Genomic DNA, 25,167 nt, shown 5'->3' on the forward strand with positions numbered 1-25,167 from the left:
CCCCTTATTTCTTTTTGTCTTTTTGCTTCAAGAAAAATTTTTATGAGAAAAGAAAATTCTATAACTTCTTTTGAAAAACAGTTCTATTCTTTAAATCGAATTTCTAATCTTAACTTCTGTTTTTCCTATGCTTATATTTGCATTTCTCTTTGTCTATATAGATTCTGTAATCTGTTGTAGACAGGCTTTTTATTTGAAAAACTTTTGTGTAATAGCTTAGGTGAAAAGCTATGGTGGAATAGGTTATCAAGCGATCTTCTTCTCGTGTGAGATTCTAATGTCTTGATGTAAGTTTCTGTTCTCTGCAAAAATAGAAAAGGTTGAGGTTGACTAGAACCTTTGGAAAATCTAGTGGGACAAAGGTTAAATCTAGGTGTTGATCTATTTCCTTGTATTGTTGGTTTGTCTCTTACCCTTGAAAAGAGATAACATAGTGGAGGATCTCAAAATGAGTCTTGAGGAGTGGATGTAGGCGAGTTAGTGCCGAACCACTATAAATCTCTGTGTTTATCTTCTTTTTATTTTCTGAAATTCTTTTTGATTTTATTCTATTTACACATTTGTTAACTCTTTAGAAATGAAAAGTTGTTAATGAATTTCTATTTCTGAACTTGAATAAGCTTTATCTTTGTGGACCATTAGAACTCTGGATTTCTGTATTGTGAATACTCAAAGTTCTAATCTGTCCTTCTACATTCAGTTTAATTCACAATATGAATTTTAAATCAGTTTTCTAATCTTGCTTAAAGCTTTGTGAACCAATTCTAAAATTCAATAACTGTTCTTCTTAGAGTCTCTTTAATCTTGCTTGAGCTTTGTGAAGTAGTTCTAAATTCAATAGTTTTTCTTTACAGAGACTTTCTATATTTGTAATAAGCTTTGTGAGGTAGTTCTGAACTTGATAATTAACTCTCACAAACGCTATCTATTTCTACTGCAATAGAATTCTAATTTTGTTTTTAAAAGTTAAATTTTTTTAGAAAACCCAATTCACCCCCCTCTCGGGTTGTGCCATATATATACGGGACCCACAAAAGAAATATAGATAGAAGGCTTAAAAGCCATAATAGAATAATAGAGCTCGTCAGCTCAAACAAATAGCACCAAATGCTATATAACCAAATCATATTAGACATCCATGTAGCAATACTGCAAGAATAGAATATGACATGTCACACCTTTACTAAATCACTGACTTCCACCAAGTCTATTAAGGCCAAATAATGCATTATCTTAGTAAATCATCTTTTATAAACATGATTTCATATTCAAATATCATTTCTCATATTCATGGACACTTTCCACATTTGCTATGTTAGTCAAATAATCATTTACTTTCACATATTTTACTTAATTTTAATCAAAATTTCATAAAGTGAAGCATAATTTTCTATATTTTAAGTCATAAAATAGGTCATTAGGGCTCTTTATGTCATATTCTAGATAAATCTCATTTTCCATGTTATAATACAAAAACTTCACAAATTTTCTATTTACACATTCTAAAGATATATTTATCATTAGAATGTTTTAAATACAAATATACTCATTTTTGAACCAAACAAAGTTTCAATTTTTTTTCTTAAACTTTAACATTTTACAAACATTTCGCATTTATACATGCAATTTAATCAATTAATACTAAACACATTAAAGGAGTGTGTGGGTCCCGTTTATGTATGGCACAACCTAAGAGGGGGGTGAATTGGGTTTTCTAAAAATTTAACTTTCAAAAATAAAAATCAGAATTCTGTTACAGCGGAATTAGAAAGCATTTGTGAGAGTTAGTTATCAAGTAGAACTTCCTCACAAAGCTTATTGCAAGATTAGAAAGACTCTATGAAGAACAATTATTGCATTTAGAACTGCTTCACAAAGCTTAAGCAATTTTAGAATAACTCTATGAAGGATAGTTATTACATTTAGAACTACTTCACAAAGCTTAAGCAAGTTTAGAAAGACTCTATGAAGAACAACTATTGCGATTAGAATAGCTTCACAAAGCTTAAGCAATTTTAGAAAGACTCTGTGAAGAACAGCTATTACGATTATAACAGCTTCACAAAGCTTATTACTACTTTAGAAAGACTCTGTGAAAAATAGTTATTGCATTTTAGAACTAGTTCACAAAGCTTTAAGCATGATTAGAAAATTGATTATAATTCATGTTGTGAATTACAGAATATGGAAGGACAAATTAAAACTTGGTATAATCACAATAAAGAAATTCAGAGTTCTAAAGTTCCACAAAGATAAAGGTTATTCACATTTAGAATCAGAACTCATTAATAACTTTGCATTTCTAAATAGATTAACAGTTGTGTAAATAGAATATAATCAAGCAGAACTTCAGAAAATAAAAGAAGATAAACACAGAGATTTATAGTGGTTCGGCACTAACTCGCCTACATCCACTCCCCAAGACTCGTCTTGAGATCCTCCACTATGTTATCTCTTTTCAAGGGTAAGAGACAAACCAACAATACAAGGAAATAAATCAACACCTAGATCTAACCTTTATCCCACTAGATTTTCCAAAGGTTCTAGTCAACCTCACCCTTTCTATTTTTACAGAGAATAGAAACTCAAATCAAGACATTAGAATCTCACACAAGGAGAAGGTCGCTTGATAACCTATTACACCATAGCTTTTCACCTAAGCTATTACACAAAAGTTTTTCAAATAAAAAGTCTGTCTACAACAAATTACAGAATCTATATAGACAGAGAGAAATGCAAATATAGGCATAGGAAGAACAGAAAACGGATTTAGAAAACAAATGTAAAGATCAGAACTTCTTTAGAAAATGTTGTTATAAAATTTTCTTTTCTCTTAAAAATTTTTTTGAAGCAAAAAGATAAAAAGAAATAGGGGGATTGAAGAGAGAGCTTTGAGAGATTTAAACTTTGAACAATGGACTCATACTCTTTTGCAAAACTACTTCTTTTAAAAAAAGGAAAGGTTTTTATATGAAAAGATGATAATCTCTTAGAAGTTAACGTTGAGATTTTTTTTTTTTGGCTTTAATGAGCAATGAATTTTCTGACATTTTTAAACTAAAGAGGCAATGCAGGGGTTGCAATTAAAAGGGCTATCAGGCCACATTAGAAATCAGAGCAAATAACAGAAAAGGGTTCGTAAATCAGAGCAAAATAGAAATAGAAAAAAAAAATAAACAAAGCGAGAAAATTCTAAGCAAACGACAGACACAAATAGATATCAGAGCAAATAACAGAAAATTGTTCACAAAACAAAATAGAAACACAGTCAGAGAGTACATTAGAAAGAAATCAAAGAGGTTTAGAATCAGTTCTGAGTCTTTTAGAACTCTTAAGATTTTGAACAGGTGAAGTCTTAGTTGGATGCACAGATCGTTTAAAAAAGGGATGTAGAGGAAGTTTTCTCCCATGAACTCTATTTCTCCCAGCAGTGTGCTTAATTCTTTTAGGCTTCTCAAAAGTAGGAATGTAGGGCATAACCTTAACTTTTAGAACAACTTGACTTCTCTCATTGACATTCTTGGCTTCAATTTCAGACTTCTTTTCCTTTTCATCACTTATTTCTAATTTTTCAGTTTCAGCATCACTAGCATTCTCAACTTCTACTTTTTCTCCCTTTCCAATTGACTCAGGTTCTTGTCTTCTACAATTAATGTTTCCTTTTCTATTCTGTCTTTCTCAGCTTTTTCTTTTTCTATAGAATCTTCTTTTTCTTTTCTTAACTTGATTCCATTACCAATTTAAAAAGAAAACTAAGCAAAAATAAAATAAAATAAAATAAATAACAAACAAAAAAATACCGTAAAAAATTGAAATAAAACAAAATAAAATAAAGAAACAAAATAAGATGAAATAAATAAAAATAACATAATTAAAAAAATTGACTGTTTTAAAAAAAAAAATAGAATCTGATGTAGATCGAGACATTAGAAATCGGTGACATTAGAAATCCACATCAGAACCTTATATAGCTCTTCTAAACACGAAAAATTTTTTCAAAGTCACACAGAATAGAATTTTAAAACATAACACAGAACAGGTTTTTCAATCTCAAATATAGAAAGCATTTTAGAACATACTCACAGAGTTCTAAAGTTAAGAGTTTAGAGCTAACATATCCAGTTCTCTTCTAATCAAGCAGAATTGGCTTTCATTTAAAGGTTTAGTAAAAAGGACTGCCAATTGCTTTTCTGTAGGAATGAACTCAATTACTTTATCACCTTTTTGAACATGATCACATATGAAGTGATGTCTGAGTTCTATATGCTTGGTTCTAGAGTGCTGGACCGGATTCTTAGATAAGTTGATGGTACTTATGTTGTCACATTTGATTGGAACTGTTTCTAATTTCTGACCGTAGTCCGCCAATTGTTGTTTGATCCACAAAACTTGTGCAACACAGCTTCCAGCAGCAACATATTCTGCTTCTGCAGTAGAAAGAGCAACATATGTCTGTTTGTTGCTAAACCATGATACAAGGGCGCTACCTAGAAACTGGCAAGTTCCAGACATGTTTTTTCTATCTATTCTACTTCCTGCAAAATCAGAATCACTATACCCAACAAGATCAAATGTATCATCTTTAGAATACAACAGACCTAGATTAGAAGTACTACAAAGATATCTTAGAATTCTTTTTACAGCAATTAAATGAGATTCTTTGGGACATGATTGAAATCTAGCACATAAACAAACACTAAAGTGAATGTCAGGTCTGCTTACAGTTAGATATAGTAAAGAACCAATCATACTTCTAAACAATTTAATATCCACATCCTTTCCATTTTCATCTTTTTTTAATTTTGAGGATGGACTCATTGGTGTACTACATACCTTGGCATTCTCAATTTTGAACATTTTTAACAATTCTCGAGTGTACTTGCCTTGGTTTATGAAGATTCCATTGTCACATTGTTTGGTTTGAAGTCCAAGGAAGAAGTTTAATTCTCCCATCATACTCATTTCAAACTCACCCTATATAATCTTAGAAAATTCCTTACAAAGAAGGTCATTAGTAGAACCAAAGATTATGTCATCAACATAGATTTGCACAACTAGAATATCAAGTACTTTATTCTTTATAAATAGTGTAGTATCAACCTTTTCTCTAGAAAAACCATTTTCTAACAAGAACTTAATCTTTCATACCAAGCTCTTGGAGCTTGTTTTAAACCATAAAGTGTTTTAGTAAGTTTGTAAACATGGTTTGATTTATTATAAACTTCAAAACCGGGTGGTTATTCTACATACACTTCTTCATTTAGAAAACCATCTAGAAAAGTACTTTTCACATCCATTTGATATAACATGAAGTTTTTAAAATATGCAAATGTACAAAGCATTTTAATGGCCTCAAGTCTAGCAACTGGAGCAAAGGTCTCATCAAAATTGATGCCCTCTTCTTGGTTGTAACCTTGAGCCACTAACCTTGCTTTGTTTCTCACAACATTACCTTATTCATCAAGCTTATTTCTAAACAGCCAATTTGTTTCAATAACATAATGATTTTTAGGTCTAGAAACAAGCCTCTAAACTTGGTTTATTTCAAACTAATTTAGTTCTTCTTGCATGGCAAGAATCCAACTTTCATCATTTTGAGCATTTTCTAAATTTTTAGGTCCTAATTGAGAAACGAAAGCAACATTACCAAAATATCTTCTAAGTTGAGCTCTAGTCATCATCCTTTCTGAAGGGTTGTCAATAATATTCACTTGAGGATGATACTTGTGGAATCGCCACTCTTTTGGTAATTCAGAATTCTCATTTTCTGTTTCTGCATTTGACCTTCTGTTGCATTCTAATCTTCATGTAAATTTTTTGGTTCAGCCTAATTTTCAATGTTCTGCTCATTTTTTGGCTGTTCTAGTTATTTTGATTGTTCATTCTGCTTTTCTTGATTGAAATCTACAACATCATCATTTTCTAAAATTCTAGAAGAAGAATCAGATTCATCAAACACAACATGGATTCTTCTACAACTAGAGTTTTCTTATTAAATAACCTATATGTTTTTCTATTACTAGAATATCTTAGAAAAATCCCTTCATAAGATTTAGCAAGGTAATTTTTCTTGTTATCTAGAATGAAACATTTACACCCAAAGACGTGAAAATAACCAATATTTGGCTTTCTACCTTTGTATAGCTCATACGGAGTCTTTTTCAGTTTAGATCTTACCAATGCCCTATTTAGAATATAACAGGCAGTATTACCTTTGTATAGCTCATACGGAGTCTTTTTCAGTTTAGATCTTACCAATGCCCTATTTAGAATATAACAGGCAGTATTAACTGCTTCTGCCCAGAAATACTTTGGTGAATTAGAATCACTCAGCATGGTTCTGGCCATTTTCTAGAGTGTTCTATACTTGCGTTCTACTACTCCATTCTGCTGGGGTGTTCTAGGTGCTGAGAAGTTATGGAAGATTTCTGACTCTTCGCAAAACGCATCAAATTTCTAATTTTTAAATTCTCTTCCATGGTCACTTCTAATCGCAGAGATGTTGTATCCTTTCTCATTCTATATTCTTTTACAAAGATGAACAAACATGTCATATGACTCATCCTTATTTCGAAGGAAGAGTGTTCAGGTGAATCTAGAGTAATCATCAACAATAACAAGTGCATAAGATTTACCTCCAAGATTAAAAGGAATAACGGGTCCAAATAAATCAAGGTGTAGCAATTCTGAAGTTCTAGAAGTAGAAACCATGCCCTTAGATTTGAAAGATGTTTTGATTTATTTGCCAAATTGACAAGCATCACAAATGTGATCTTTTTCAAACTTTAGCTTTGGCAAACCACGAACCAAGTCTTTCTTAAACAGTTTAGAAATAAAGTGCATGCTTGCATGTCCAAGTCTTCTATGCCATAACCAACTAGAATTGTCAATAGAAACTAAGCATATATCTAGGTTATGCATATCAGAAAGGTCTACTAGGTATATGTTCCCAAACATTTTTCCAACAAATAAAGTTTTGTTATCATGCATGTTCTGAACTTCACAATAAGAGGGTTCAAAGATTACTCTTCTATTTTTATCACAAATCTGACTTACACTTAATAAGTTATAATGTAATCCTTCTACTAAGCATACATCTTCTATTAAGGATTAGAACCTACCACACTAATATCAATGATTTTACCTTTTGCTTTGTCTCCAAAGTTCATTGTACCTCCCTTTTTCTTTTCTAATTTGGTTAATTTCTTTCTATCACCAATCATATGCCTAGAGCAAGCACTGTCCATGTACCACATTTCTATTTTCAGGTTACCCCTTAGGCACACCTGAATAGATCACACAGATTTAGGTACCCAACTTGTATTGGGTCCTGGAGGGTTAGTAGTAATAGGTGTAGATCCTTTTACATTTATCTTACTATGTTTTTTCTTTCTGTTGAGACTAATAGATTTTTCAAATTGCTTTTGATGTTCTAAAGTCGCAACATTAGAAATATCATTTTTGTCTTGAAATGCTATCGTAGCTAGAGCTTGTCTTTTCTTTAGAAAATGATTCTGAAATTGACTTTAGAATTCTAATCTCATTTTTCAAAGATTCATTTTCAGAATTCAAATTTTTAGATTTTTCTTAAAAGTGTTTCAGATTTTTCAGAAAATTCGTCATTACAATCTTTAAGATCTTTGATCTCTACGATAAGATCTTTGCATGTAACTTCTTGATAAAAAACATCTTTCAAATGATTACATTCAGTTTTTAATTTTCTGAAATCTTTCTTTAGAACTTTATGTTTTCTAACAAGCTTTTCAAATTCATTGCAAAGGTTATTATAAGTATCTAAAAGATCACTTTCAGATTCAAGTTCAGAGATACTGACATTGCTTTCATCATGTTTTTGGCCTGTTGCATCTGCTTCACTACTTTTAGCTTTCTATGTTGAAGTCAGAGTGTTGATTTCCTTGGAGTGAAAATTGATAGTGGCCATTAAATAGATATTCGCAGTTTCCTCCTGGTCACTTTGACTTTCAAAATTAGAATCGTCTGAGTCACTCCAAGCAGCTACAAATGCTTGCTTCAGCTTTTCTTTCTTTGATTTCTTTTTCAGCTTAGGACAGTTAGGCTTGATATGACAAAGCTTGTTGCACTCATAACAAACCACTTCAGAAAGTTCTTTCTTAAGCAAGTTACCATTTTTAGGTGAAAAGTTCTTTTTGATAAACTTTTACTGTGGCCTTCCACCCTTTTTATAGAACTTCTTGAATCTCTTAGCAACAAGTGCTAAATCATCACCATCAAGATCAGAAGAACTTTCTTCACTAGAAACTACTTTCAAAGCCAGTCATTTCTTTTTCTTATCTTCTACAGTCAAAGAAGATTTCATCTCTTCTAAAACAAGAGCTCCTATCAAATAATCATAGGTTACTGGAGTTTCTTTATAGTTCATTACAGTTCCTAAAGAATCTCATTTTTTAGGTAGAATTCTAAGGATTTTCTTAACAAGCTCATCTTCTGAAATTTCCTTTCCGAGAGTTCTCAAGGGATTAACTATATTAGTAAATCTAGAATTTAATTCAGCAATAGTTTCTCCTTCTTTCATACTAAACATTTCATATTCTCTCCAAAGGATATTAATTCTGGATTCATTCACTTGATCAGTACCCTCATAGGTAACTCTAAGTTTTTCCCAGACTTTCGTTGCAGGCTTACATCCAGAAACTTTGTTATATTCTGTCGGATCTAATGCACAATGAAGAATATTGATGGCTTTTGCATTTATAGAAATGTCATTCCAATCAGCATCAGTATATTCTTCTTCTGTTTTAGAACTCTTACATTTTCAACAGTTTTCATAGGAATACGAGAACCAGTTATAACATTCCTCCAGCAATTTATATCAACTGATTTTATAAAGTTTTCCATTCTAGTTTTCCAGTAAGAGTAATTAGAACCATTGAACAGAGGTGGTCTAGAAATAGATTGACCTTCTAAAGGTGTAAGAGGAAGTGGGACTGCCATGGGATCTTTTCACTCAAGCTGTTAAGCTTCGGTAAGTTAAGAGCCAAGAGCTCTGATACTAGATTGTGGGTCCCGTTTATGTATAGCACAACCCAAAAGGGGGGTGAATTGGGTTTTCTAAAAATTTAACTTTCAAAAACAAAAATCAGAATTCTGTTGCAGCGGAATTAGAAAGTATTTGTGAGAGTTAGTTATCAAGTTTAGAACTTCCTCACAAAGCTTATTGCAAGATTATAAAGACTCTGCGAAGAACAATTATTGCATTTAGAACTGCTTTTCAAAGCTTAAGCAATTTTAGAATAACTCTATGAAGAACAACTATTGCGATTAGAACAGCTTCACAAAGCTTAAGCAATTTTAGAAAGACTCTGTGAAGAACAGCTATTGCGATTAGAATAGCTTCACAAAGCTTATTGCTATTTTAGAAAGACTCTGTGAAAAATAGTTATTGCATTTTAGAACTGGTTCACAAAGCTTTAAGCAAGATTAGAAAATTGATTATAATTCATATTGTGAATTACACTGAATATAGAAGGATAGATTAGAACTTGGTATAATCACAATACAGAAATCCAGAGTTCTAATGTTCCACAGAGATAAAGCTTATTCACATTTAGAATTAGAACTCATTAACAATTTTGCATTTGTGAACAGATCAACAGTTGTGTAAATAGAGTATAATCAAGCAGAACTTCAGAAAATAAAAGAAGATAAACACAAAGATTTATAGTGGTTCGGCACTAACTCGCCTACATCCACTCTCCAAGCCTCATCTTAGGATCATCCACTAAGTTATCTCTTTTCAAGGGTAAGAGAAATAGATCAACACCTAGATCTAACATTTATCCCACTAGATTTTCCAAAGGTTCTAGTCAACCTCAATCCTTTCTGTTTTTGCAAAAAACAGAAACTCAAATCAAGACATTAGAATGTCACATAAGGAGAAGGCCGCTTGATAACATATTACACCATAACTTTTCACCTAAGCTATTACACAAAAGTTTTTCAAATAAAAAGTCTATCTACAATAGATTATAGAATCTATATAGACAGAGAGAAATGCAAATATAAGCACAGGAAGAACAAAAAACAGATTTAGAAAACATGTTTAAAGATTAGAACTGTTCTTCAAAAAATGTTATTATAAAATTTTCTTTTCTCTTAAAAATTTTTCTTGAAGCAAAAAGACGAAAAAAATTAGGGGGGTTGAAGAGAGAGCTTTGAGAAATTTAAACTTTAAACAATAGACTCATACTCTTTTGCAAAACCCCTTCTTTTTAAAAGAGGAAAGGGTTTTTATATGAAAATATGATAATCTCTTAGAAGTTAACGTTGAGATTTTTTTTTTTTTTTTTTTTTTTTTTTTTGCTTTAGTGAGCAATGAAGTTTCTAACATTTTTAAACTAAAGAGATTAAAAGGGATGTCAGACCACATTTAATATTCACACATGCAAGGTTTGGAGGTGAAAGGTTTAGTTTAGAAAATAGTGTAACTTTTACAGCAGAAACAGCCAGCTGTATTAGAAACAGACAGCTGTGATAAATCAGAAACTACTTTTTGCAGAATTTCATTTAATAGCCATCAAGGATATTTACTCCAAAGATATTTTAGATGGGAAAACTTGAAGAGTAAAGATTTTGGCTATATCGTCTTAATAAATTTATTCAACAACATTTTAAAATAATTTTGAGAGAGATAAAATAGATTTGTGCTTATAAAATTATTTACTCTCTATCCTACAACAATTTCCTAAGACTTATTATAGTACTAACCAATAGAAAATATCTTCATTAATCTTTATGGTCTTCAAATAAAAGTCTTAGTTTGTAAGAACTTCATTTCTTCAATAATTTCCATATTTAAAAAATCTGCATAAAATAATATTAGCACATACAAGAATATTAAATTTATTTATTTTGTATAATCATCAAAATCTCAAGATAAAATTGACCCTTGAGCCAACAGAGTATTTTAATAAAAGAAAAGACCAAAATCACCAAACTTAATCAAGTAGGATAGGTTTAATCACTTTTTCAATTTTCATTCTAAATTCATATAATTTTCAAAATTCATCATATTAATATTATTTTATGGTTATGAAACATATTTAAAACATTAGATTCAAGTTTTACAAAAATTGAAATCCAAAATCCTAGAAATCATAATTTTCAATTCCAAGAAAAGAAACGGAATTTGAGCACAAGCCTTTAATATACAACTTCTAAGAGCTTAATATCAAAGCTCACGCCTTCTCTTTCCCTTTATTCACCTTATCTCCTTCTTATTCTAACTCTTTCTTGAATTTAAGCTTGAATTATGGCTCTTAATAAACTTCCATGGCATAATTAGTAGTCAAAATACTTAGGGTTAAGCTTGATTGTTCTTGGTCTGTGAAATTTTGGTAAAAAAATGAAAGAACAATGATGGTGTGTGCTTGAAGCATATTCAACCAAGGTGAGAATTAAAGAGAGAAGATGATGTTTTAAGATATAACACCTCCTCCTTTCTTAATATCATGTATACATATGGTTTTGCAGGTAGATGGTTCATATTATGCTACATTTTAGAACCTAAGGCCATAATTCATTTATTTAACACCTTAACTAGACTTTCCTCCACTAGACTTTGGCGAGCTTGGTTTTTAAAGGAAAACTCTTGCAGTTTTGCTGTAGGATTTTTCCTAAATTATTTTCATAAATATATATATATTTGAATAACAAATAAAAAAAATTACTTGCTAAACTTGTAAATACTTAATCACTTCTAATTCATAATCTGATTTTATGATTTATATGTTATGTTAGGACGGTGTCTCTGGCACCGAATGTGACATCCGCCGTCGGGTCTCTCAGGGCTGGGCGGTGGGTGGTACTGACTTTGTAACACATATCAATTAAGTCATATTCTACAATCTCATATTTCTAAATTAAATCATGAAACAATTAATTTCTGCCCAAAATTCCTAAGTGTTACATGTTTGGTTGCCGGAAAAATTTGAGAGAATGGGAAAAAAAAAAAAAAACAAGACTTCGTTGAGCAATTTCTAAGTGTTACATGTTTGGCTTCAGATTCATCTCAATCAAGCAGGAAAAAAAAAATTAACTTACGTCTTAACTGAGATCTCTAAAGACGGCCCCAACTCCCTTTATCATCGAGCATCCGAGTATGCATTAAAGTTCTTACCCTTCAACTTCTCATCTTTTGCTTGCTTGGATTTTAATCTCTTCGCCAAAATCTCTAAATCATTAATGATATTCCATGTATCATCGAAAATAATCTCATGGTTAGGAGAAGCTACCCAAACAACAGGCATCTACTTCTTTTATTGAGTCATCCATCTCGATTAGAATCGAATTTTTGAAAAATTCTTTTAACTTTCTCTGGTCTGGTCTCTCTTATTGTTGTTTGGCAACTTATTTAGGTTTACAGTTTTGAAAATTGTTAATTCCTTCAATTAGGATTTTTAATTAGTAGAATATGGATAGTATTGATTGCAATTTCTGGTTAGCAGAAATGGAAAGATGAACAGAGAAGGAGATAAGGATAATACATAATTGTCCTTTAAACTGAACGGATTTTCTTTTGATTTTTGTAAAAATATGTCTACGTCAACAAAATATCGGCTCTTGATCAAACAATTGATAAATAGCCTTTTTTTTTTTTTTTTTTTTTACTCTAATAATAGTTAAGAAATTTTTAAGTGACAAATTGAAGTATAGCAAAGATAAAGTGATAGAGGCTATAATTCAGGATAACTGGTGAAAATAAGTTTACCATGGGTAATTACATTAATAATTTTTATAGAATATTTTGAAGATTAATAATGATAAAGAAAAATTGGTAGAAGTTTATGAACATCGAGTAAAATTAAGGATATAATATTATCATTTAGTGCTCCACCCACACACAAACATATAATTGAAAGCTCAATGTGTAATAACATTTTAAATTTGAATTAATTACTATTTTTCTTGAACTTAATCTTTAAATTTTGACTTAATTCATGAGTCATGGCCTTTATTTTGTTTAAGTCATATTAACTAGTCCCCCACTTTTATTTCTTTCAATTATTTAGTTGATGGATTAAATTTTTTATTAGTCGAAAAAATAATAAAATATAAACCAAATGCATAAAATATTCAAGGGTGCAATAATGTATAGTACTAAGTTTATATGAAATTTGCTAATAAAAAATTAGAAACATGTTTGATATTATTTGGTTCTAAAATTTGACTTACTAATTAAGTCAAAGCCTTTACTTTTAAAATTTAATTAATAGGTTCTCATAATTTTACTTTACAAACTACTTGGTGCTTTTATTAAGGCTACGTTTGTTTCCGTAAAATAACTTGTAGGAAAATATTTTTCACAATTTTCCGTTGTTTGGAGCATTCAGAAAAATAAGTCAACGAAAAATATTTTCCTAGTCGAAGGAAAATTAAATGATTTTTTAAGGAAAATAACTTCCGATTTTCGATAGAATAAAATATTTTCCGGACATTGACAAACCTTATAATCCATATGTTTTTAATTTATTAATTCTTGCAATCACTACCATCAGTCATCATTTACCACCGACTCTCACCACCTGCTGCCACCACCGGTCAACGACGACTTTCATAATTTACATTTTTTATTTTTGCATTCTTCTCATATTTAACAATAAAATTTTTAAATTATAAAATTTCTATTATTATTAATATTTTTAACTAATTTTCAATATTACAACCAAATAACGAAAAATAAGTCATTTGAAAAATATTTTTCAATGAAAATATTTTTCATTGAAAATATTTTTAAGTAAGTTATTTTCCTGCAAGTTATTTTAAGAAAACAAATGGAGCATAAGTTTTCATTATTAGTCAAAAAAAAGGTAAATAAAAAATATATAAAAATGAGATAGATAACATTTTTTTTATTAATAACTAGTGTTAGAACCCGCGCGATGCACAGAACAATATTTAAGGATGAAATAATTTTTTATAACTTCGACATAAATACAACATGAAAATTAGACGGTTGACACGAACACGACACGTTTAACCCGCTTAATGTCATAAACAGGTCAAGTGGATCGTGTTAACCCATATAAAACTCGTATAACCTGCTTAATATCATAAATAGGTTAAGTGGATGTGTTGACCTATATACGACACACTTAACCTGCTTATAGTATTTTTAACTCTTAACCGATTTAATTCCAATCATATTTAAAAATAAATTTTCACACGTAAAATACATAAATTTTTCAAGATTTATAATTAAAATAAAAAATTAATGCAACAATAAAATTTAAATAGGTTTTAGTTGGAATATTTATATCTGACACTAAAATTAACTCTTTACTCTTAAATCAACGGGTCACTCATCTAACCCGCATGTCAACCCACGACACAACACGTTTATATTTGTGTCATAAATGGGTGACTCATTTATGATACGAACTCGTTTAACCTTAACCCTAACCCATTTATTTCCCATGTTAGGTGAATCATATTTGCGTGTCGTGACCTATTTTGACACCCCTAGTATAACCTGCATAAAAAAAAATCCACACACACTATTAATATATTTTTCAATAGTGATAATAATTTTAAGAATTTAACTAATTATATTGAAATAAGAAATTAAGTATTTTTTATTTTATGTTTATGATTTATTATAAATGATTATTTATTTATTTGAAATATTACTGTATTATACTTATTTAGTGTAGTGTATCCTAAGCATGTAGATCTCCTACTTTTTAAAAAATTATCGTATCGCGTACGTTCCCATATCACGTGATGAAGTGTTTTTTTAATTTATTTTTGTATCTTTTTTTTATTCATGAATAATAAAAAAAAATAAGAAGGGACTAAATTTTTTTTTGAACAACTTTTGTTACTTATTTTTTTTGATATAAAAGAAAGATAAAATTAATTTTGCTATATAATTTTGTTTTTATAGTTTTTTATTTTCCTTCTAATTTGAACAGAAAATTATTGAAATTCTTTTCCCTTATATTCCTTTTCTATTTCCAAATAAAATAGTTTTTGCTTATTAATATTAATTTAGTTTTTTTCCTCCAATATGATATTATATGAAAATATAATTATTTTTTTTTTCTTATAATTCGCACGATGCGTAGGGTAATATTAAAAGATAAAATAGTCTTTTATAACATTATTCAAAAACAGTAAAATTATATAATAAAATAATTAATTGTATCTTATTGAGATATGCTGAAAAGTTGCGATGCTAAAATATGTTTTCTTAAGTATCATGCAAAACTTTTCATAAGGTATGCAATGCATGGTATGACCTACATAAAAAATACATACACACTATTAATATATTTTTCAGTAGTGATAATAATTTTGAGAATTTAACTATTGAAATAAGAAATTAAGTTTTTTTTTATTTTATGTTTATAATTTATTATAAATGATTGTTTATTTATTTGAAATATTAATGTATTACTTATGTAGTGTACTATGTCTTAAACGTGTGGATGTCATATCTTTTTTAAAAATTATCGTATACCGTTTTCGTGCAACATAGCTCCTAGTATATGAGACTACTCTATACATCAAGCTAATCAATCAAGATTTTTTATTATCAATAAAAAAATGAAGCGTTTTTTAATTTATTTTTGTATCATTGAAACAAGAAATTAATTTTTTTTTTGTATTTATAATTTATTATAAATGATTATTTCTTTATTTGAAATATTAATGTATTACTTATTTAGTGTATTGTATCATAAGCATGTGGATGTCCTACATTTTTTAAAGATTATCGTATCTTGTACGTTCTTGTATCTCGTGTCCTGTGTTTGTACAACCTAACTCCTGATTTATGAGAGTACTCCATACACCAAACTAATCAACTAAAAATTTTTTTATTAACAATAAAAATGAAGTTTTTTTTTAATTTGCTTTTGTGTCTTTGAAATAAGACATTAGCGTTTTTTTTATTTTATGTTTATTATAAATGATTGTTTATTTATTTGAAATATTAATGTATTACTTATTTAGTGTAGTGTGTTTTAAGCGAGTGAATGTCTTACTTTTTTAAAAAATTATCGTATCCTGTACGTTCTATATCTCGTGTCCCATTTCCATGCAACTCAGTTCCTGATATATGAGACTACTTTATACACAAACTAATCAATCAAGGTTTTTTTATTACCAATAAAAAATGAAGTATTTTTAAATATTTTTTGTGTCATTGAAATAAAGAATTATTTTTTTGTTATTTTGTGTTTATTTTTATTATAAATTATTGTTTATTTATTTGAAATATTAATTATTACTTATTTAGTGTAGCGTGTCGTAAACGTGTGGATGTCTTACCTTTTTAAAAATTATCGTATCCCGTTTCAATTTATATTTTTTAAATTGCTTATATATTGTTTATTTACACTCTTTTTAAGTGTGTGGATTACTTATTAATTGTTTTATAAGAAGAAATAAATTTATATTAATATATTAAATTAAATGCTAGAGATAATCTTTTTTATAGATATTATCTTGATAGAGGGATTATCTGAAAATATAAAACAATTGATCTTTTTACAATTCTTATAATTGTGCTAAATTGTGTGAATTCTAACATCTATCATTCTATAATCCAAAATAATGTCAAGTGACAACTGTGCTACTTATACTTGGCTTCCATATAAAGCAAATTACCTACTTTTATATATTATATAGATAGATATAGATTTTTCAATATTGATAATAATTTTGAGAATTTAACTAATTGTATTGAAATAAGAAATTAAGTATTTTTTTATTTTATGTTTATTATTTATTATAAATTTTTATTTATTTATTATTATATCATGTACGTTTTCATATCTCGTGTCCCGTGTCTATGTCCATACATCAAGGTAATCATTAACGTGAAAGTTAAATATTTTTTTACTTTATAGTTTAGGTTATATGTATTTTAATTTAAATCAATTATATTAAAATAAAAAATTAAGTATTTTTATTTTTTATTTGTTATAAATGATTGTTTATTTACTATTATATATCCCATATGTTCCATATCTCGTGTCCATATCCGTACAACCTAGCTCTTGGTATAAATTAAGTACTTCTAATTTCATGGCTCGGGTTTTTTGTATTTAATTAAATTTTAATTTAATTTAATACATTATGGATGTAACTAATAATTATTATCATAATAAAGACATTATATAAAAATATAAAATAATTTATCTTCTTACAATTACTATCATTACACCTTATCTTCTTACAACCGTACTAAATAATTATTGTCCTCCTCATACTTAGCAATTTCAGAGACTTATACTTAACTTTCATATAATGCAAATTATTCTGCTTTTATATATATATATATATATTTATAAAGGGTGCTTCAAGTACTAAAATACATTTCAATTCAGGTGATGGTTTCTGCAAGGCGATGCTCGGAAGAAAAAAAAGGTAGATGATTTTATTTTTTTTAAATTAACTTAATTTAAGTGCTAAATAGATAATAATAATAAAAAAAGGCCTCGAGTTATAAATTATACTAAATTCAGGGACTAAATGGAAATTAATAAATAAAATGTGATTTAATAATTACAAGCGCTTCATGTTTAAAATTTGAATTTGAATCTATACTTCGTCGTCTTCATCTTTCTCTCACCTTTTTCTTGCACATCTCTTTCATCACTCAGTGCATTCCTCACCTTCACCAATAGTTCGGACCATCCGCTGCTAATAAATCGAGAATACCGACACCGAACGAGGAAATCCAAATTCAGGTTTATCAGGTTCGTTCCAAACTCTCTTACCAGCAAATGTAAAGTCTAACTCTAATTTCTCGTGTCTTCCCTGTGCTATGCTTCCTCTGTTTCCATTACGCGTGATTTTTTTTTCATTGGCTATAGAACTCTGAGTTTGAGTTTGTGATTTTTGTTTTTAAATTATGGAATGATTAGTTTGTTGTAGAGTTTATAGATTGCAAACAATGTTTGATTTGGGTTTGTTCTTTGAATTTGATATTTTCTTGAATTTCTCTCCTCCTCTGATGAAAATTCAAGAAACAAAAACAAGATCAGATTTTTCTTTTTTCTTTTTTTTTTTTCATAATTATTATTAGAATTTACTCACCTTCTTGACTGTGCTACTTAAAACAGCTGGACGCCTGCCAGACTCCTGTCCAAAGCACTATCCCATCTCCCAGCTGTTGAAAACAGATCAGTTCCCGCTGGTTCACTTCTCACTTGGCTGGTGGAGGCTTGTAGCTTATATACTTAGTATAAATGTCTAATCTTCAGAATGATCCCCTTCTACAAGTGGAAACGACCTGTGGATCCCTTCTTTATGAGTTGCAGGTTTATAGAACTTCACTTTGCTAATTAATAAGATAGAAGAGACCATATAGTCCTTTGATTATTACAGCTGCTGAATTCTTTTTTTTTTTCCTTTTTCTTTTCCTCTTTTTCTGGTACTTTATCATGAAAATCAGATAATTTGGAATGAAGTTGGAGAGTCAGATGCTGAAAGGGATAAAATGCTGCTAGAGCTTGAACAAGAATGTCTTGAAGTATACAGAAGAAAGGTGGATCAAGCAAACAGGAATAGAGCTCAGCTAAGACAAGCAATTGCTGACTCTGAAGCGGAACTTGCAGCTATATGTTCTGCGATGGGAGAACGACCTGTACATATTAGGCAGGTGAGGATGAAGTTCTGCTGACTGTTTTATCATTTTTTACCGTTGGGGTGCTATTGTGATTTAGTTCCAACTAAATTTTTGGTCTTTGGTCGTTTAAACTTAAAGGATAATGAAATTACACGTCAGAAATGATTGACTTACCATAATTTGTAATAATATTAACAATGATATAATGACTGTTATCTGTGTCATAAAACTAATCTGAAAACTGTAGATTAACTTATTAGTGGGCTCTTGGTATTGAGTGATCTTTCAAACTATCTATTTTATTCAAAAATATGAAGGGTTGTTTTAATTATTGTTTCCCTCTGAATTCTCCTTCTCAAGATCCTCACTGAAGTTGGACCATAATTTGATAAGGACCTTTTAACATTAAATATGTAAACGCTGGCAAAAGCTCAAAATTTGTTTAGACTAACTCAATAATTTTTTTCTTTAGAAGCAACATAGTATAAACGTATTTTGTTATAGACAACAATTACTTAGTCAGCTGGCAGATGCTCTCTCTTTGTATTTCTGTGTGTATGCGTGTGTGTCTAATTGTATTATCTTAGGCTGATCAAAATGTTGGAAGCTTGAAGAAAGAACTTCAAAAAATTCTTCCACAACTTGAAGAGATGCAGAAGAGGAAATTGGACAGAAGAAATCAGTTCCTTGAAGTCCTAGCTGAAATACAGAAGATATCAAATGAAATATATGGATCCGCTGATCATATGGTTGTTGATGAAACTGATCTGTCGTTGAAAAAACTTGAAGAGTTGCACAGACAACTTCATGCACATCAAAAGGAGAAGGTTTGGGATTATTTTCTTTCTCCGCCACAATTCATACGCCATAATGTCACTGATTGCTCTTTTCTCTTTGCAGAGTGATCGCTTGAAGCAGATTCAGGATCATTTAGATACCTTAAATTCACTTTGCTTAGTACTTGGCATGGATTACAAGCACACAGTTAGTGAAATTCATGCTAGTTTTGGTAATTCTGAAGTATCAAGGAACATAACTAATTATGCAATTCAACAATTGGCTGCTGCAATACACAAATTGCAAGAAATCAAAATGGAAAGAATGCAGAAGGTAGTATTGGTGTAAATTTTAGTCAATCTTTCATTTAAATATTTTGCTTTTGTTGATCATATTATGCCTTGAATGATGACAGCTCCAAGATCTTGCGACTACAATGTTGGAGCTATGGAATTTAATGGATACTCCAATTGAAGAGCAGCAAATGTTTCAGAATGTTACCTGCAACATAGCTGCTTCAGAACATGAAATTACTGAACCAAACATTCTATCTGTTGAATTCATCAATCATGTGGGTAGATAATATTCCAGAATTGCTAGATTTAAAATTTCAAGTCACTTGGTTTTGTATTCTTGTAGTTTGGAATTTGTCTTTTGAGAATTTAACTTGCAGGTTGAAGCAGAAGTCTGTCGGCTGGAAGAGCTGAAATCAAGCAAGATGAAAGATCTCGTTCTGAAGAAAAGGTCAGAGCTGGAAGACATCTGTAGAAAGACACACATGATTCCAGAAGCAGATACTGCGATAGATTATGCAATTAGAGCCATAGAGTCTGGTATTAGTCTAGATGACATATCATTGTAAATTTTATTCTTCATATCTCTAAATCTTTGACTTGACGTTGTTTTGTACATACTCCATTGCAGGAAACGTGGACCCTGCTGGTGTCCTTCAGCAGATTGAACTTCAAATTGCTAATGTCAAGGAAGAAGCTTTTAGCAGGAAGGAAATACTTGAAAAGGTTGAGAAGTGGGTGGCTGCATGTGAGGAGGAATGTTGGCTCGAGGAGTATAACAGGGTTAAGTGTCAAAATCATTTTCTTATATCTGCACTTTATCGTTTCTTAATTGCCTTGCTTAGTTGTCGCTTGGTGGTGATTTTTACAGGATGAGAACCGATACAATGCTGGGAGAGGAGCTCATCTTACTCTTAAGCGCGCTGAGAAAGCTCGTTCTTTGGTTAACAAACTTCCAGGTATGCCCTTCATATGGTTGACATTATAGCATAACTGTGAAAGGGAATCGCTTGCTTTTAATGTTTTGAAATCTTATGTGACTCCATTTTATCAAAATTTTATTGCATTAGTTCTGTATAGACTGCTTCCAAATTCAATTGTTCTTCCAGTATTTAAGGGGATACTTCTGCGTGTTTATTCATTTGATTACTTTTATTGCTCATTTAGCTTCATTCTCTTTACAACACCACAACCATGCCACTATTTTGGATAGTACGGTTTCCATCTCACAGTAAGTTGCTATTTTTATGTTTGTCCAGGCATGGTGGAGGCACTGGCTTCAAAAACCATGGCATGGGAAAAGGAGAGAGGCATTGATTTCTTATATGATGGTGTAAGTTCAGCACTTCTTACTAAGATTAGGTCTTGAGTCCTCTCTGTTTGGTTTCACCAGTTTCTTGGTGTCTATTCTACTTCTGAGTGAAAAGTTTCAGCTGAACCTGTTGCTACTAAATTTTCCAGATTCGCCTTCTTTCCATGCTTGAAGAGTATGCCTTATTACGGCAAGAGAAAGAGGAAGAAAGGCGGAGGCAGCGGGTATGGACCTGTTATTTGCTCTATCATATAAGTCTCTTTTGAAAGCGTTACATTGACCAACTCAATTGCGTTAGCCTGTATTATGGATGCTTTTGCATACATGGTAAACTAATTTTGACCTGTCTTGGTTGTTTGTCTGTTGTAGGACCAGAAGAAATTGCAGGGGCAGCTGATAGCAGAGCAGGAGGCACTTTATGGATCAAAACCGAGCCCTTCAAAGACTCAGAACGTTAAAAAAGCTCCTAGAGTTTCAACTGGAGGTGCAACCACCAGAAGACTTTCTCTTGGAGTAGCAGTGCTCCAAACGACTAAACCTGATTTAACTAACTCCTGCAAAGCTACACCAAATACACGTCCTGGCAAGAAAGTTGAACGAGTGCACCAAAATGACCATTCAACTCATCGGCAGGATGATGGCTTGGTAGCATTATCAGCTGGTAAGATCTTTGAAAATGTGGAGTTGCTGGTTTACTGAGGATTTGGTTGCCCACAATATCCTTGCTAAATAACTTTTATTTTTCCTTTCTCTTTCCATTCTTTTGTGTTTTTGTGAAGATGATATAATTGGAACCAAGGAATAACAGCCCTCCAATCTCCCACAGGGTCTAGGAAGAACACCAACAGTTCTTCACAATTATTTAGCTGTTGATTGCTGAAGATTTAGGTTCTGTCTCTTATTTTTTAGTAGCGTTTGCACAAAAATGATGCAAAAAGCCATAAGTGTCTTAACATACAATGAGCATCTGAACAGAATTTGGGGTGTTTAAGAGTTTTATAAGAGAAAGAAGAAAAAGAAAAACAATCGACCCTTCAAAGTTGGATAATTTAGTATAGTAGTTTAGAAGTAACAAAGGGTTCTCATGTTTGTTTGGCATGTTCAAAAGTTCTTCAGTTAATTTCATTCTTCATTTTCTTTTGACTGCTATATAGGTAGGAGAGGATTGGATATTGCTGGTCTTCCTGCAAAAAAACATCCCTTCAGTTTTGTAAATGCCCCTGAACCGGAATCACCAATGCTGAGGAAACCTTTCTCATCTATTTCTTCCACAGGATCATCAAAAGCCAACATATTAGAAGATGTAACCACAACAAATGGTGAGACATTTAAGAAGACACTACCAACTAATGAACTGTCTACTACTACTACTACTCCTTTGAAAACTTGTGTCCTCGATGAAGAGAATAGGACTCCAAAGGCAATGCCAATCCCAGTGCCCTCAACACCTTCTACATTGTCTGTTCCAATGCAGACAGTTATGACCCCAGCCCCTCTACTAGTTCCATACTGTGCTAATCAAGCAGAAGAGGTTCCAGAAGAAATTGAATATTCATTTGAGGAAAGAAGAGCTGGATTTGTTCCCAGAAATCAAATTAAGTCGATACAAATATGACATTATCAGCTTTTGGTAACTTGAATTGAAGTGTTGTTATTCCTATGCATGATTTTTTTTGTTCTTTTCTTCTTTTTCCCCTCTTTTTCTTGGGATGAGTCAAATTGTAATTTTCTGCTACCATATTACTGTATATAGTCTACGAGTACTGAACGTGGACTAATCCAAGCTTAGATTCAATTGAATATCCTTAACATTTCTACTGTTATTTACTGGCTGCAATACAGTTCAATTTTGTGTATAAAAAGTTGCTTTTGTTCTTCACTTGCATTTCATTCTTTCCCAATTATTTAAACCGTTGTTTCAATGGAAAAATAGGAAAAAAACAAGAGACACTGAATGTTTAAGTTGCTCTGGATTTGAGCATAAAAATAATAATTTCATTCACACGAGTTACTATACTAAACTTTTATTTATTTATTTATTTTTCTAATTTGATTACATTAGAGATATTTTGATAAATTACTTTTCAGAATAGCTGACATGGAGTGTGACCTCAGAGGAACATTTTGAGTATTTGATAATTCAAATTATGAGTGAGTCTGCAATGATATTGGAAATTCAGAAGAATTAGTGAGCTTCAATATTATTTAAATGTGTTTTATCTATTAAGCCTTCTACATTCTCAGATTCAAAAATGTTTTCATAAATGAAAAATAAAATAGATGAGAAATTTATTAATTTCATTTGAAGACATTAACGTGTTTTATCTATAAATTGTTAGATTGAAACCTTATTATTAGGCCAAAACCTTTGACCGTTAGTTAACGTGTAACTCTTTCTATTTAAGCGCCACGTTTTCAGTAGGACTTTATCCACCTAGATTTTCGCCATAGCACGATTGTTGTCGCGATCTTGGCTAATAGGCTTGAAATTTTAGGCCCCATGCCGTAAATTAATCGTTACAGTAAGATTTAACTGATAGCCATTTAAGTAATAATTATACGAGTTAATTTTTCATAAAATATTAAATTAATTTAAATTTTATATTACAAAACATTATAAAAAAATAATATTTAGTATTTTGACCGTTTAAAAAGTTGTTACTAGACGAATTTTAAGTTAAACAAACTAAAATTCATGGACTCAATATATAAAATAAGCCTAATGAACTCATTTGTGTGGATGGTCAATTTTATCCAATTTATGAAATGGCTTCAATTAGATATAGTAGTTTGAAATTAGTGGAATTGCAATTGTATCTATCTTAAGTAGGCTTTAACAAATGTGTATTAAGATTAGTGTTTTAATTTTAGACAATTTACCCATCTCAATTTTTCGATATACTGTTAGAAAAACTTTAAATATTTGATTAACCGTCAAATTAGTTTAAATTTTTCTATAAAATATCTTTTTATCAATATCATTACTGAATATATTTTAGGTTTTGGATAAATTTTTTTGTTATATATAAATAAAAATTAATTATAATTGTAAAATCTAGCATTTTAAATACACAGTGACTTGCCGTATAAAAATTGAGAAAAAAGTAAAAGTTTTTCAAGCATATATTATTCCAGAATGGAATTGAATATTTCTTTGGTCATGCCTATCTTAGCAATTTCAGATTGAACTTAGAAAATCAGGAATAAATAAATAAACATTTGATATATAGTTTTTTTCTTTGTTCTTCAATCTTAATTTGAAAGTTTTGTTTGCAAAATAAAAGAAAATTATATCTTATCCATTTAATTTTTTTTTCTTTCTTTCTCCTTCTCAACCTAGTATCTAGAGCTGTGCGAAACATCCAACTAAACCAAAAATCAAATCAATCCATTTCGATTTCGTTCAATCAACCCGCTCAATGAGAGTTTAGTATTGTTAGCTCAGTCGTTTTCAACTGAAATTATTGGCGACGGTTTTGGTTTTACAAAAACTAATTATTTAAACTTAAAATCGATTGGTCAAGCTCAAATGCCAATTTTAGTTTGATTTGATGCTCGTCATAAAATTTCGATTTTACATTTTTTAGCCTTTGGTTAAGCAATTTGGAAAACACATTAACTTGAAGGTAGTTAGGATCATAAAAGAACTAAGTTGAGCTCAGTTCAATAAGCATATGCTCAAGCTTGTTTTCGAGCTTGGAAATTTGATTTCATACTTAGTTCGTTTTAAAATAGCCAAGGTCAAGTTCAGCTCGATAACCATAAATGAAAGGAGCTCGAAATCTATCAAACGAAAAATACGTCATTTTACCGCAGGTTTAATTGATTTTGGCTAGCTTACTAAAGCTCACGCACTGCAGGTGTAATTGATTTTGGCTAGCTTAATAAAGCTAGCACAAGCTGGCTCTTAAGCTTAGCTTGATAAAACTAGCTCATAAGTTAATAAGCTGATCAAATAAGTTTTTACCAAGCCAAGCCTTAGAGCGGCTTGTCTCATTTACAACCCTAGACAGCTATGAATTATATCCCCTTAACTCATTCTTTGTGTCTTTCTCACTCTCTCTTATTGTTTTCTTTATCTTTGATCAAATGCATATTTACTAATTTTGCTCAGGACGTACCAATCTCTTACTAATTTACAGTTGGGCATTGTCTCATCTTAGTAGGAA

At 30.5% G+C, this 25,167-nt stretch overlaps 1 protein-coding gene across 2 annotated transcripts; it reads left to right on the forward strand.

Annotated features, from left to right (window-relative positions):
- The first annotated feature begins 17,602 nt into the window (after window positions 1-17,602).
- On the forward strand, window positions 17,603-22,821 carry LOC105634351 (65-kDa microtubule-associated protein 3). Of its 2 annotated transcripts, none has more exons than XM_012217199.4 (13): window positions 17,603-17,744; window positions 18,111-18,308; window positions 18,443-18,649; window positions 19,204-19,443; window positions 19,517-19,726; window positions 19,809-19,964; window positions 20,067-20,226; window positions 20,318-20,469; window positions 20,558-20,645; window positions 20,946-21,019; window positions 21,148-21,222; window positions 21,368-21,659; window positions 22,153-22,821. In XM_012217199.4, the coding sequence occupies exons 2-13, from the start codon at window positions 18,237-18,239 to the stop codon at window positions 22,611-22,613; spliced, it is 2,187 nt and encodes a 728-aa protein (XP_012072589.1). In that variant the 5' UTR covers window positions 17,603-17,744; window positions 18,111-18,236; the 3' UTR covers window positions 22,614-22,821. The 2 variants fall into 2 exon arrangements, with proteins under 2 accessions (XP_012072589.1, XP_012072590.1); XM_012217200.4 differs by having other exon boundaries at window positions 22,273-22,821.
- The last annotated feature ends 2,346 nt before the right edge of the window (window positions 22,822-25,167 follow it).

The sequence above is a fragment of the Jatropha curcas genome, chromosome 5 (assembly GCF_041381405.1).
Source record: "Jatropha curcas cultivar XTBG-Jc1 chromosome 5, XTBG_Jcur_1.0, whole genome shotgun sequence".
NCBI lineage: Eukaryota > Viridiplantae > Streptophyta > Magnoliopsida > Malpighiales > Euphorbiaceae > Jatropha > Jatropha curcas.